The 13,957-nt window shown below is 45.1% G+C and overlaps 1 protein-coding gene across 7 annotated transcripts in view; it reads right to left on the reverse strand.

Moving 5' to 3' along the window:
• Window positions 1–13,957, reverse strand: part of ARHGEF3 (Rho guanine nucleotide exchange factor 3) — a 341,554-nt gene that overhangs the window by 71,214 nt on the left and 256,383 nt on the right. Inside the window, exon 1 of one of the 7 annotated variants that reach the window (XM_047777317.1) lies at window positions 3,172–3,413. The exons of the other annotated variants lie outside the window; for them this stretch is intronic. Coding sequence (XP_047633273.1) covers window positions 3,172–3,267 — 96 coding nt within the window. The 5' untranslated portion in view covers window positions 3,268–3,413. Of the gene's footprint in view, window positions 1–3,171; window positions 3,414–13,957 lie in introns of those variants that run through there. 7 annotated transcript variants of the gene reach the window in all.

The following is a 13,957-nucleotide window of genomic DNA, read 5'->3' on the forward strand; positions in this document are numbered from 1 at the left end:
AGAAGAAATAAGCTTAATGACGCTCATGTGATACCATGTTTCTAAAAGTCGAGCGCTAAGGACTGAAATGAACTAAGCCCCTTAGATGTCGCCATTAACGATTAGAGCCAGAAGGATCTAGCTGGTTACAGGTATTAAAATTAAACATTTATAACCCAACTCATATATCTGTGTCATAAGAACTACTAGAGTAAGGAGCCATATTGCTTTGATATCAGAATCTAGGTAGAGCAATTTTAATGTTAAAAATAGAAAATTTAAGAAAATAAAATTATAAAATATACCATGTTTTTCTGCCACTTAAAACTATCATTGAAATTTAAAAATGTACAAAGCATTGAAACCCTGAGGAGAAATTTTGTTACGATTTACTTTTAAGAGAATGTTTATTGTCGCACATTTTTACTCAAGGGTAAAGTATCAAATGCACATCAGTGACATTCAGTTCTTCCCCACAAGTCTTTCCCTAAGTGGCCCTGCCCAGCACTCCTGCTGCAAGGACAGGAACAAACGCTACAAGGCACTTGCCCGTACAGCACGGTGCCCACTGTATTCGTCATAGCAAATTTTGAAGGATGGGCCAGTACACGTCTGACGGGGAAGTGCTTTGCTTCAACTGCCCTTGAAGGTCAAAAAGGACTTTGGATAGGCCATTTCTTCTCTCTCTCTCTGTTTTTCTTGTTCTTCTTCTTCTTTTTTTTATCATAACCACATTCTTTCTCCAAAGAAAATGATCTTTAAAAATTACTTTCATAGGAATTAGCAGTTATTGCCTAGCTTATAAACAAGCATATAATCATGTTTTTCAAAAGGCCAGTGTATGCTTTTTTAAACACAAGTGCTGACGACACCTGCTGGTAGCAAATATATTTTAGTTGACTGCTTATGGAGAAGTGAGGCCTACAATAGTTGACTGTCTTTTCAGCTGATAATGAAACAGAAAACCAGCCCCCAAATCACTTAGGTTTCTTTTTCCAACTTTGCCTAGCGCCATTATCAGGAAGCGATATGTCGGATTAATGAAGTTTGGAGATGTACTGGGCTGAACACCTCTGACTCAAGATATATATAATATATACAGCATAAGAGAGAATTCTACTCTGACTTAAACTCTAGGGGGAAAAATCCTCAAAGGTGATATCTGAAAAATATTTACTACTTCAGAAACTGTTCCTATCCCATCTTTACTCCCACACCACGACATTCCCATAAAATAAGTCACATTTTATAATCTGGCTCCAGCTACCATGAAGAAAATTAATATTTGACATCTAGTGATACCTTTTTTTTTTTCTTTTCTTTTCTAGGGCTGCACCTGTGGCATATGGAGGTTCCCAGGCTAGGGGTCTAATCGGAGCTGTAGCCACTGGCCTGTGCCAGAGCCATAGCAACATGGGACCCAAGCAGAGTCTGTGACCTACACCACAGCTCACAGCAATGCTGGATCCTTAACCCACTGAGCAAGGCCAGGGATCGAACCTACAACCTCATGGTTCTTAGTTGGATTTGCTAACCACTGAGCCACAATGGGAACTCCTGGTGATACATTTCTCTTACCACATTTGTGATATACAGACATATTTATACTCTAAGAACAAGGATAAGAAAAGGTTAAGCAGATGTGTTTTACCTAAGCCTTTAGCCAAACCACTCAAAATACAGGACTAAGTGATAGCAGGAAGGGACCAGTCAGAGTCCAGAGTTCTTCTCACTGTTCTTTTCTTTGACCTAATTCGATTTACTAATTCAATGAGGTTATGCTTTGCTAACACCAAAAAGCAGTTTGAGGGGACACTAGCTTCACTGCTCCTACATTCATTAAATTATGAAGTTCTCATTAAAAAATCATATATCCATCCCAAGTCCGAATAACCTGAATTCTATGCAGGTGCTGTCCTGTCAAATTTATTTAAGTCCAAACGCCACTAAAGCCATCACACTTCCACAGCTGCTGGGAACAAAAACCCTTTGTGAAAATATAAAACTGAACTGAGGTGTGGGGTGGGAATGGGAGTGAGAAGTCAGTCTGCACTCAGCTTACAGAAAGCTGATTACAATCCAAGTCTGGAGTCTTGTCAGCTTGGAGCAGCTCTTGTTTGAGGCAATGAATTTTTGATGCTATCCTCCTGAATATATATAATTCAGTGAACCAAGTGCACACAGCTGAGCAGACTCAAGGGTGGGTGGACCCCCAAGAACACTGTGATAAGGCCGGATGCACACCTGCCCCCAGACTTTCCCAGTTGTGGTGAGGCAGAGTGGAGATCTCCTAGACACACACCAGCGGAAATGATGATCTGGGTCCTGTGGGTTCCACTTGCAGCTTAGCCACAGCAAAGGTGCAGTCTAATGAAAGCAACCTTATTTGCTAAGACCCTCAAAGAAAGAGGAACACTTTCCCTGCCAGCTGAACTCAGCCTTTAAGGCCAGTGAGCATTTCTGCCAGTGACAGAACACACAGGAGGAAAAGGCAGACTAAACACAAGTTAGGAGCGCTCCCTCACATCACCCTCAAGGCACAGGAAAGTTCTCAGAAAGAGAAATGTTTCCAGTGTTCCGAAACAGCTTTCCACTGCCCCCAAAGAGCTTAATCCACTTTCAGAATCCATGTGGGAGACCCTCAAATTACTCATTTAGCTCCCAGACCCCCAGCTGAATGACGCCCACTGGCCATAGATGACAAGCAGAGGTGCTGTGCTCTGTTTTTGCTGCCAAACAGCTGCAAGCCTGAGGCTGACAGGTGAGACGTCCCAAAGGGTCTTCAACAATGTCCCCCAACCCCCCAACCCTGGCAAGAGGAAACCTGTGCTTAAAAAGGTAGCTCTTCCTGACAACAGAGCCAGTTGATGCGGTAGGAGAAAGTCCTGCCAATTTGATTGACAGTCTAAGAGCCCTGCAGGATGCAAGAGAAAGGCAAGGGCAAAGAGGCTGATGCCCTTAGGCTGGGAGGAAGAGAGGTAGGGAAAGAGGAGGTGGCTCACTCTTGATCCATTGAGAAGGGAGGCAGAGAGACCGAGAGACCGAGAGTTAGAGAGAGAGAGTGTATGAGAGGTGGAGAAAGAAAAGGGAGGAACGCACAAAATGAAAGATGAAAACGGAGACAGTGACATAGGGAGAGAGCCGAGAGAAAGAGATCGAGAAAGATCGGAGAAGTCCAGGTGGGGGCCCTACCTCAGCGTCCTTGGCTGGACTGCTGGCCGGGGGTACCTCCAGGCTGCAGTTCGCTCTCTTGACAGTGAGGTAGAAGGGATAATCCTTGGCCACCATGGCGGCTGCCGGGCCTGCCCTTTGGGATGTCACCGCTGACCCGATGCGACCACAAAACTCCCAAGCGAAAGGGGGCCCCAGCTCCACGGTGCCTGGCGGCTGCGGCTACACGGAGACTGACAGCCGGCTTCTAGCCTAGCTCGACCAGACTCCGGCGCTTGGGCAAAGGGGAGGGGCCGTCACTGGGCCCTCCCATCTTGGCCCGCGGAGTGGGCGGGGCGCGAGCTAGGACCCTCCCCCGGCGCTTCCCAGGAGCGTCCAGGTACCGCCCCACGGAAACCCCCTCACGAGCTGCAGGGTAGTCTCGCGGTGGGAACCTTCCTACTGTGGGCTCTCGGCTCGGGCCACCGACAAGGGGGACATGACTGAGGGGACGCCCGACCCAGTGGCTGCTCCATCGGGTTCCCAGCCGCTCTCGCGGTAGAAGAGGCAGCGGGTAGAACCGAGGCTGGGGCGAAGCCGGGCGGCAGGTGGAAGAGGAAGCCCGGGGAAAAGCCGGACGGAGGCAAGCTGTCTGGGACGAAAGTAAGCATTTTTTAAAGCCCACATTAAGAGGTGGTATTCTTTCTTGCCTTATTCCTAGCCAGTCTTCCTCCATACATTTTTTTTTTAATGAAGTCCCTGAAGTATAATCTACAAACAATAAAATGCGCCCATTTTAATTGTGCTGTTAACTGCGTGTTAACAAATGTAAACACTCATGTAACCACCTCCATGATCAGGACACTAAACATTTCCACCACTTCCAAAAAGCTTCCTAAAGCCCCATCCTCTGCGCCCATTTTTAAATATGAAGAGGCTGGTAAGAGGCTGCCTGCCACTCAGAAAAGGAATCTGACAGGATGTGTCAAGATAAAGCTGTGCAGTGATGACCAGGCATTACCACGCCTTACCAGAGAAACACATTGTAAATGCCCAGTAGGCAATTATAAGATCATTCCCTGCAGCCCTGTCTGGAACAGTAAAAAAAAAACCCAAACTAGAAACAACCGTAGTATCTACCAATAGGGAAGTCTTAAATAATCTCATCACTGTGGAACACTACTCACATGCAATCAAAAAGAAAATCGGGGAGTTCCTGTCATGGCACAGTGGTTAACGAATCCGACTAGGTTCAATCCCTGGCCTTAGCTCAGTGGGTTAAGGTTCCGGTGTTGCCGTGAGCTGTGGTGTAGGTCGCAGATTCGGCGAGGATCCCACGTTGCTGTGGCTCTGGCGTAGGTCAAAAGCTACAGCTCCGATTAGACCCCTAGCCTGGGAACCTCCATATGCCATGGGTGCGGCCCCCAAAAGACAAAAAGACCAAAATAATAATAATAATAGTAATAAAAAAGGGAATTCCCGTCGTGGCGCAGTGGTTAACAAATCCGACTAGGAACCATGAGGTTGCGGGTTCGGTCCCTGCCCTTGCTCAGTGGGTTAAGGATCTGGCGTTGGCGTGAGCTGTGGTGTAGGTTGCAGACGCGGCTCGGATCCTGTGTTGCTGTGGCTCTGGCATAGGTAGGCCGGTGGCTACAGCTCCGATTAGACCCCTAGCCTGGGAACCTCCATATGCCGCGGGAGCGGCCCAAAGAAATAGCAAAAAGACAAATAATAATAATAATAATAATAGTAATAAAAAGAAAATCGGGAGTTCCCTTCATGGCTCAGCAGTTAAAGAACCTGACTAGGATTCATGAGGATGTGGGTTCAATCCCTGGCCTTGCTCAGTGGGTTAAAGATCCTGCATTACCGTGAGCTGTGGCATAGGTCAAAGACTGCTCAGATAATGCATTGTGGTGGCTGTGGTATAGGCCAGCAGCTGTAGCTTTGATTCGACCCCTAGCCTGGGAACTTCCATATGCCACGGGTGAGGCCCAGATAAAAAAAAAGCAAATAAATAAATAAATAAAATTGAAAAAAACAAAAAGAAGATTGGCCTATGGGTGTGGCATGGAAAGATCACCAATGTATTAGGTTCATTAAAAAATAGGGAGTTCCCATGGTGGCTCAGTGGTTAACGAATCTGACTAGGAACCATGAGGTTGTGGGTTTGATCCCTGGCCTTGCTCAGTGGGTTAAGGATCCGGCATTGCCGTGAGCTGTGGTGTAGGTTGTAGACTCAGCTTGGATCTGGCATTACTGTGGCTCTGGTGTAGGCTGGTGGCTACAGCTCTGATTGGACCCCTGGCCTGGGAACCCCCATGTGCCCTAGAAAAGACAAAATAATAATAATAATAATAATAATAATAATAATAATGATAATTGAGTAAGCACAATGTAATACCATTTCTGTTAAAATCATGTATGTATCTATAGAGAAACATAAGTAAATACCATTAAAAACCACCTGGAAGGTGAAAAGACAACTTTGATTGTGTAGATCTAACTACAATAATAAATAAAATAATTTATACAAAAAAAAAACACCAAAAAACCCATCTGGAAAGATCCACAGCAAGTTCTTATGGGGTGAGAGAAGGCAAGCAGTGGCAGGGGGATTAAAGGATTAAAGGAGTGGACAAAGGAGACTTTACATTTACAACTAATATATTCTTTTTTTTTTTTTTGTCTTTTTGCCTTTTCTGGGGTCTAATCAGAGATGTACCCACTGGCCTATGCCAGAGCCACAGCAATGCGGCATCCGAGCCGTGTCTGCGACCTACACCACAGCTCACGGCAACGCCGGATCGTTAACCCACTGAGCAAGGCCAGGGATCGAACCGGAAACCTCATGGTTCCTAGTCAGATTCATTAACCACTGCACCATGACAGGAACTCCAAAAATTTTTTAAGAATATGTTAGTCGTAGGAGTTCCCGTCGTGGCACAGTGGTTAATGAATCCGACTAGGAACCATGAGGTTGCGGGTTCGATCCCTGGCCTTGCTCAGTGGGTTAACGATCCGGCGTTGCCGTGAGCTGTGGTGTAGGTCGCAGACACGGCTAGGATCTTGCGTTGCTCTGGCTCTGTCGTAGGCTGGCAGCTACAGCTTCGATTAGACCCCTAGCCTGGGAACCTCCATATGTGTGGGAGAGGCCCAAGAAATGCCAAAAAAATTTTTTTTTTTTTATTCAGTGCCATACCCACGGAATATGAAAGTTCCCAGGTTAGGGGTCAAACTGGAGATACTGCTGTGGGCTTACTCCACAGCCATAGCAACGCCAGATCCAAGCTGTGTCTGTGACCTTCACCACAGCTCATGGAAACATAAGATCCTTAACCCACTGAGTGGGGCCAGGGATCAAACCCAAGTCCTCATGGATACTAGTCAGGTTGATTACTGCTAAGCCACAATGGGAACTCCCTTAAATTTTTTACATGAAAAAATATACTGATGTGTTATTTGGGAAATTAGAAAGTAATTTTTAAAATATTAAAATGATCAATATCTCAAAAGTTATTTTGTAGACTGCACTGTTGAATCTTCCCCCCTCTTATCAAAGTCATGGCCATAGCAGATGGTGGTCTAGAGGGACAATGTCTTTTGATTTCTTAGGTGTGCAGGAGGTGGTGGGAATGGAAATATCTAGTCCCTTTTTCAGTGCTCTCTGGTTCAGCTGAGGCCAGAATCCAGCAGTTAACCATTTTCCATGCAGGAAACCTCATGATACACAGCTCTTTCATCCCAGATACCAAACACACATGATGGCACTTTTTCCTGCCCAGCTCCTGTGGACCAACTGCCTTCAGAACCAGAGAAAATCTGGTCTAGTTCTTCCAGCCCTACTCTTGCCACTCATGCAAAGGAAGCTCCTGAATAGGTGGGTGGCTTCAAACTGAGACTGAAGAGAGCACCTGAATTTTTTTCCTCAAGTATACACACTAAAGTAGTAGGACGGGAAATGGCCAAAAAAAGAGGTTTGGGGTAGGAAGAATGCCTCAGGACACTGATTTTTTCCCCAGCTCATATTCCTAACACATTTTGTCCTTTTAGCCTGAACTGTGCTCATGGAAAACTTACACAGATGCTCACTGCAAGCCTGGCCGAGCTTGGGGTGAGGAGTGAGAAGGTAACCAACCAAAGCAGCACCTGATTAATTCTGCTACCAAAAGCTTCACACAGGGCTCCTCCGGCTGCCGAGGATTTGAGTAGAAACACCTAGAGCTCGCTCCTTGTTCCCTCCCTCTCCCTCCTCCTCTGGACCCCGCAGGCCCACCACCTCAACTAGTGGGCCCTGGCCAATAACAGTGCCTTCATGGATGGACTTTGATACCTGATGGAGCTCACTTGGCCTTGATCTCCAGTTGGGAAGTGTACATCTAGCACCTGATAAAGAAGAGAAACATCTGGAGTTCCCTGCTGGCCTAGCAGGTTAAGGATTTGTGTTGTCACTACTGTGCTGTGGGTCCCATCCCTGGCCTGGAAACTTTTGCATGATGCAGGCACGGCAAAAAAAAAAAAAAAAAAAAGAGGAGTTCCCATCGTGGCGCAGTGGTTAACAAATCCGACTAGGAACCATGAGGTTGTGGGTTCGGTCCCTGCCCTTGCTCAGTGGGTTAAGGATCCGGCGTTGCCATGAGCTGTGGTGTAGGTTGCAGACGCGGCTCGGATCCTGAGTTGTTGTGGCTCTGGCATAGGCCAGGGGCTACAGCTCTGATTGGACCCCTAGCCTGGGAACCTCCATAGCTGCGGGAGTGGCCCAAAGAAATAGCAAAAAGACCAAAAAAAAAAAAAAAAAGAAGAGTGACTCTGGTAAGCTATGCTGCCAGCCAGCTGTGGGACTAGGCTACTCGCTGCAGAATTCTCAGGATCAAGCAGGAAGTGTGATATACCATAAGTCCAGTGTAGTAATAAATAAAGGGGACTTAAATCTTAAGTTAAATACAACTGTCGTAGAGCAAAGAATAGTCATACTGGTTGATGACAAGATTGCCATATCCACTTCCTCTTAAAACGTTTTTTTAATGCCTCTCTTCAAAAGACTTGGAACCATAAAAATCAATCAATATACATAGGCATACAATATATCTGCAGCAAAATTATGTCTTTCCCACTATATATGCTAGGCAGAGAGAGACAGAGATGGGGAGCGGGAGGGAGGGAGAGGGGGAGAGAGAGAGAGAGGTAGATTGCTAAAGGCCAGTAACAATTTAAATAGTGCTGGAGGCAGAGGAAAGCATAAGCCCCAAATGAGTGTGAAAGGGAATATGGGAATCTGTATTTCCTTTAGATGGTCTGATGCTTCCAAGCTTCTCAGAGCTTGAATGTCACACCAGCATGAATAAAATTTTGATGTTTGAAGACATATATTTTTGATACAATAAGGCCTGTAAACTGAAACTGGCAATTCTGGCTATACACAAGCCATGTACGTGGTCCTTGAGACATTTAAAAGATTTTCAAGGAATTTCTGACCCCATGCAGTTTCCTCTTTCAGAAGCTCGCTTGTGTGTGACGCACTGCTCCAACATTAGCTGATTTAGGGTTTGGACATGTGCATTGGATTCTAACCAGGGATGTCTGTGACCAAAGACTTGGTCAGAAAGCAGGCTACTCTACAGGAGGATCCCAAGCATACCCCTGAAGCTTGTGTCACAATGGAGGGAAGCCAGTCCAGCTCTGCAGTGCTGCCCAGATGAGCGGCCACAGAAGCCCAGCATTCCCCTTCCTGCCTGTGTGTGTGTTTATGGGCTTAAGAACAACACTGCTCTAACAGTCAACTTCACTCAAAGCAATGGCACAAAGTGCCTTTCAGAACTTGCCTTAGGCACAACTCGTTATAATCCGATAAAACGCTTCACAGCCAAGCAGTGTTCCTCGCTAGCCAGAAGCCTGGGGACTGGAATAAAGAAGCCTGTTCTGCATTTCCAGGAATGGTGCCAAGAGCAGAGCCTGCGTTCTCGCCTGGGCTGAGCAGGGCTCATTTGTGCTGCTGATGGAGTGGTGGGCCTCCACCCACAAGCCCAGCACTGGCTGTTAGTTCCTTTTAGAGGAGCAGACAGCCAGGAATGACTGGGAGACCATTAATCAACTCCTCAAATCCCACTGCCATGACTATGAGCAGAACAGGCCCTGTGGGAGCCTAAAACGTCAGAAGTTAAAGTGGTTCTGATAGACTTCTCGGCCAACAGGATGATGCTTTGTCCTGACAGCATTACACTTAATATCAGGGTGAGTGGGATCTATTTTTTTCTAAAAGGTTCATTTGTTCATTCATTCTTTTGTTCATTCATTCATTCATCAAATATGTAAGAGTGTTTATTACAGATCAGGTGCTTAATGAGCTACACTTCTCCCCTCCTCTTCTCCACCCATCCCTGAATCTCTCTGCCACAAGAGGTGTAATACATACCTGCTCAAGAAATATGGTTGCATTTAAAACAGGACTTTTCACCTGTAACTTCTGCAGTGAAGTGTGCATTTGCAGAAGTGACAGTAGCTGATGCCCCTAAGCCTTGCCTTCAAACACATGCACCTCCATCTGCTTCCTTGGCATCTGGAGCCATCTTGTCTACCCCTGCTAATCTGACACAGTCCTGCAGGTACATGTTGGACACACGTGTGTACCAACACCCCTCCCCTCCCCTTCCATTTGGGTGACATTCCTAGCTAATGACCCAGCTCCCTTTCCTCTCTGCAACTTCAGTCTTGATGGAGAGGGCAGTTGAAAGCCTGAAGAAGTTGTGGCGGTGATTTCTGAGAGGTCAGGACTGGTTTACCGCCACACAGGTTAAAATGGCACAAATAAAGCATTGATAATATCTAAAACCATCAAAAAAATCTCTCCTCCTGCATGGGGATATGTCCACTGGCTCCAGGCTAGATTTATGAAAATATAAGCCTGGATATTCTAAAGTTGGAAGACTTCATTTGTGCCTTCAATTACAGATTTCATTTTCTGAAAGAAGTCTGAAAAACCGGTTCATTGATAGCATCTCTTTCTCTGAGGACTGAACTAATCCTGTGACTTATTAGCTATAATGCAAAAACAGTCAAGATTTTATGTTTAAAAACAAAGAATGAAATGTGTTATGCCCTGATATACCACTGACAGGTACAATCATTACAGCAGTGAGTCTCAACTGGGAGCAGCTTTGTCCCCTACATGACATTTGGCAATGTCTATACATTTCTGATTGTCTCTGGGAGAGGGTGCTAGTGGCATCTAATGGGTAGAGGCCCAGGGTGCTGGTAAATATCCTATAATGCATAGGATAGTCCCCCCCCGCCACATCAAAGAATTACCAGGTCCAAAATCCTATAAAGCCGTAGCTGAGAAGTCCTGCGTTAAAGAGAAAGTAGACTGAAATATGGCATCAGAACGCACACAATCTGTTGGTTCTGACCTCAAGGATATTTTCATTTAGACTTTGCTCATTTGTTGATGTCAAATGTCAGGTAAGGCCTAGTGAAGCAAAGAAAAAAGTGCTTGAGTGCCAAGAAGCCACAGAATATCTATGTGCCTAGAATCTTTCTTTCATGCCCAAACCTGACCCTTCACTGAGTAACAGATTTCATAAAGCTTGAAAAGGACAAGAGAATAAAGAAGAATATGGGAGTGGGGGGGGGAGGGGAACAGAAAATTATCTTAAACTGTTTCAGATATGAAAATGCACTTCCAAAGACCAGTGAAAATGAGTTTCAATGACAGATAATACTTTAAGAAAAACTTGAGAAGAAACATTTCAAAGCTTGGTTTTTCCCAGGACAAATTTTACCAACATATTTAATTGTTTTGGGGGCAGAAATGCAAACTCAGTGATGAATTAAAATCCCTAAAGGGTACAATTTAACTGTGTTTTTGATACATAGCATAGCCTGTGCAATCAGAAACCTGTCTTCACTCAAGATTTTGCAATAAGAATCCTGACTTTCTCCAATTGGAGCTGATTACTATCAGCAGGCTTGCTTGGCTTACAGAATTTAAGCCAACCTTTAGAACACTTTCTGTACACTTTGAACTTTATGGAGAGTCTGCATTTGTTTGAGAGTATTGCATACTTTTTGACCAAAAATTCAATAAATTTGTTATACTCCAAAACTATTCCCCTCAGACTACAACTAATGCCTGCATCATGTAGGGTTTTTATACTAACTCCAGAGCATGGAGAAAATGGAATCTGAAATGTATAAATTCTAGCTTTAGATAAGAATTTGGAAGTGTTTTCTTTTCATCAACTACAAATTCAGCAATCAAACTGCCATATTTCATCAAACCTAAGACACCAAAGACTGTAATATGTACTATTATTTTATGGACAACCAAGAAAGAAAAAAAAAGTTTCCAATTAAATTTAACATGTGATCAATTTTATATGCATCCCAATCCCAGAAAGGTTAAAATGTGGGGGAAATGTGCATAATAATGAACTACAGCACTATTCATATCTTCTGGCTGGGATTTGAAAACCAACACATTTATAAAAACATGAGTTCTGGGAATTTAGGGACAGTATTTCCAGAGATCACTGGCAGTGACATCAACTGGGAAGCTTATCAAATCTGTATCCCTGGGCCGCACTTGGAACCCACTGAATCAGGATCTTATAGTGGTAGACTCCAGAAATTTGAATTTTTTTATAAACATGATCAAAGAGCTTTGTTTGAGTAGCAAAGTGTGAGTCAGAATTATCTGTAAGCCCAGTAATGAACCTGGGCCCCTGCCCTTCCAGAAACACTCAAACCACAGATCCTCAGGGCAGAGGTGCGCAGGGGTAGTCCAATGGTTGTAGCATCACAGTTCAGAAGAGGCATGGAGAGCTACTAATGGGCTCAGGCCATACACAGGAAACTACCATGTGCTGGGAAGCCTGCTATAAATATATGGGTGCAACAAGGATACAAGGAAAAATATGCAAGTCCACATTCCCAGCAAACTACCAACCAAGCCACCCACCAGGAGACGTGTTCTGGCCTTTGGGACTTGATTTACAATCTGGTTTCCAATGTTTCAATTAAAAACATGCTTATCTTCATAGCCAGGGGGCATGACTGCATTTAAGTTTTTAAAAAATTAGCTGTAGCAATAGAGAATGGGAGGAGGGTGGTTAGCTGGAGATGTTTACTTGAAAAAGGCCTGGGGCTGATAGGGGGAGGGAGACGGTGGCGTGAGTAGAAGACCTTAATTACAGAACGAGTTCAACCAGCAGAAACAGATTCAGATCCTGGCTAGCCTGTGTCTCACTCATCTGATGGGAGTAGAAGTTGGCTGGTGTGTAGAAGAGAGCAGCCTATTCACTGAAAGTCTTCCTTGAGCCATGGGCATCCTATAACACCACGGGGGCTTTCAAGGGTGCAGGTTCACTGAATGCTTTGGTTAAGTAGGAGCTGACTTAATGGGAGCTTCTGCTGTGTCTGAATTTTTCCATATCACATCTAAAACCAAGCTCAGCAAACACAGGTCTAACACGCCTGCCATTCTGACTGAACCCAAAGCCGTGGCAACAGAAGGCTCAAGTTAAGTATCAGCCTCTTGTCACCACTTTTTTTTTTTAAGGGCCAAACTTGTGGCCTATGAAAGTTCCCAGGCTAGGGGTCGAATAGGAGCTGCAGCTGCTGGCCTGCACTACCACCACAGCAACTCCAGATCCGAACTGTGCCTGCAACCTACACAGTAGCTTATGTCAATGCAGGATCCTTTAACCCACTGCGTGAGGCCAGGGATCAAACCCACATCTTCGTGAGTACTAGTTGGGTTCTTAACCCATTAAGCCTCAACAAACTCCACTACTTTTTCTTACTGTATGATTATTTAGTTCCTTGGCACGACAAGAACAACCCACCAGGGAGTTCCTGTCATGGCTCAGCAGAAAGGGATCTGAGTAGTATCCATGAGGATGCAGGTTCAATCCTTGGCCTCACTCGCAGGGTTAGGGATCCAGTGTTGCCGTGAGCTGTGGTGTAGGTCACAGGTATGGCTTGGATCTGGTGTTGCTACGGCTGTCCAGCTGCTGTAGGCCAGCAGCTATAGCTCTGATTCAACCTCTAGGCTGGGAACCTCCATATGCCATGGGTGCGGCCCTAAAAAGACAAAAAATAAAAAAGAACAACTCATCAGATGGCTTCCTGGCTAATTCCTCTCCTCCAAGGCTGTCCTCAATCCCCTGGCAAGGGGAGCTCTTGCTTCGTGCCCCCACAGTGCTAAGTACTTCTCCTTCTCTCCTACCCATCCTGCTCATAATGACTCAGTGAGTCTCCAACAACAAGGGCACACAGGGACCACAACTATCCTAACCACCACACTGGCTCCAGCTCCTTCTATCATGCTGGCACATGGCAGAAAGATCCATATTTATTGAAACAAAAATTAAATAAAAATGAGGCTAATAAAAAAAAAAACTATGTCATAGAGGAGGCACATTCAGAGAATTTTTGCAATAAGGAATATAGTCTATTTAAAGTTTCTGAGATGGGACCCAGAAATCACACACAGAATACCACAGTGGGCCGTTAAAAGAAATTTTGGGAGTTCCCATTGTGTCTCAGTGGTTAATGAATCCGACTAGGAACCATGAGGCTTTGGGTTCAATCCCTGGCCTTGCTCAGTGGGTTAAGGATCTGGTGTTGCTGTGAGCTGTGGTGTAGGTCTGAGACATGGCTCGGATCCCGCGTTGCTGTGGCTCTGGCGCATGCCAGTGGCTACAAATCCGATTAGACCCCTAACCTGATAACCTCCATATGCCCAGGAGTGGCCCTAGAAACAATTAAAAAAAAATTAAATTTTGAAAAGGAGACATGGATCCCTTAAAAAGTTTCTTGAAAAGTCCCA

This window comes from Phacochoerus africanus, chromosome 1 (assembly GCF_016906955.1).
Source record: "Phacochoerus africanus isolate WHEZ1 chromosome 1, ROS_Pafr_v1, whole genome shotgun sequence".
Lineage (NCBI taxonomy): Eukaryota > Metazoa > Chordata > Mammalia > Artiodactyla > Suidae > Phacochoerus > Phacochoerus africanus.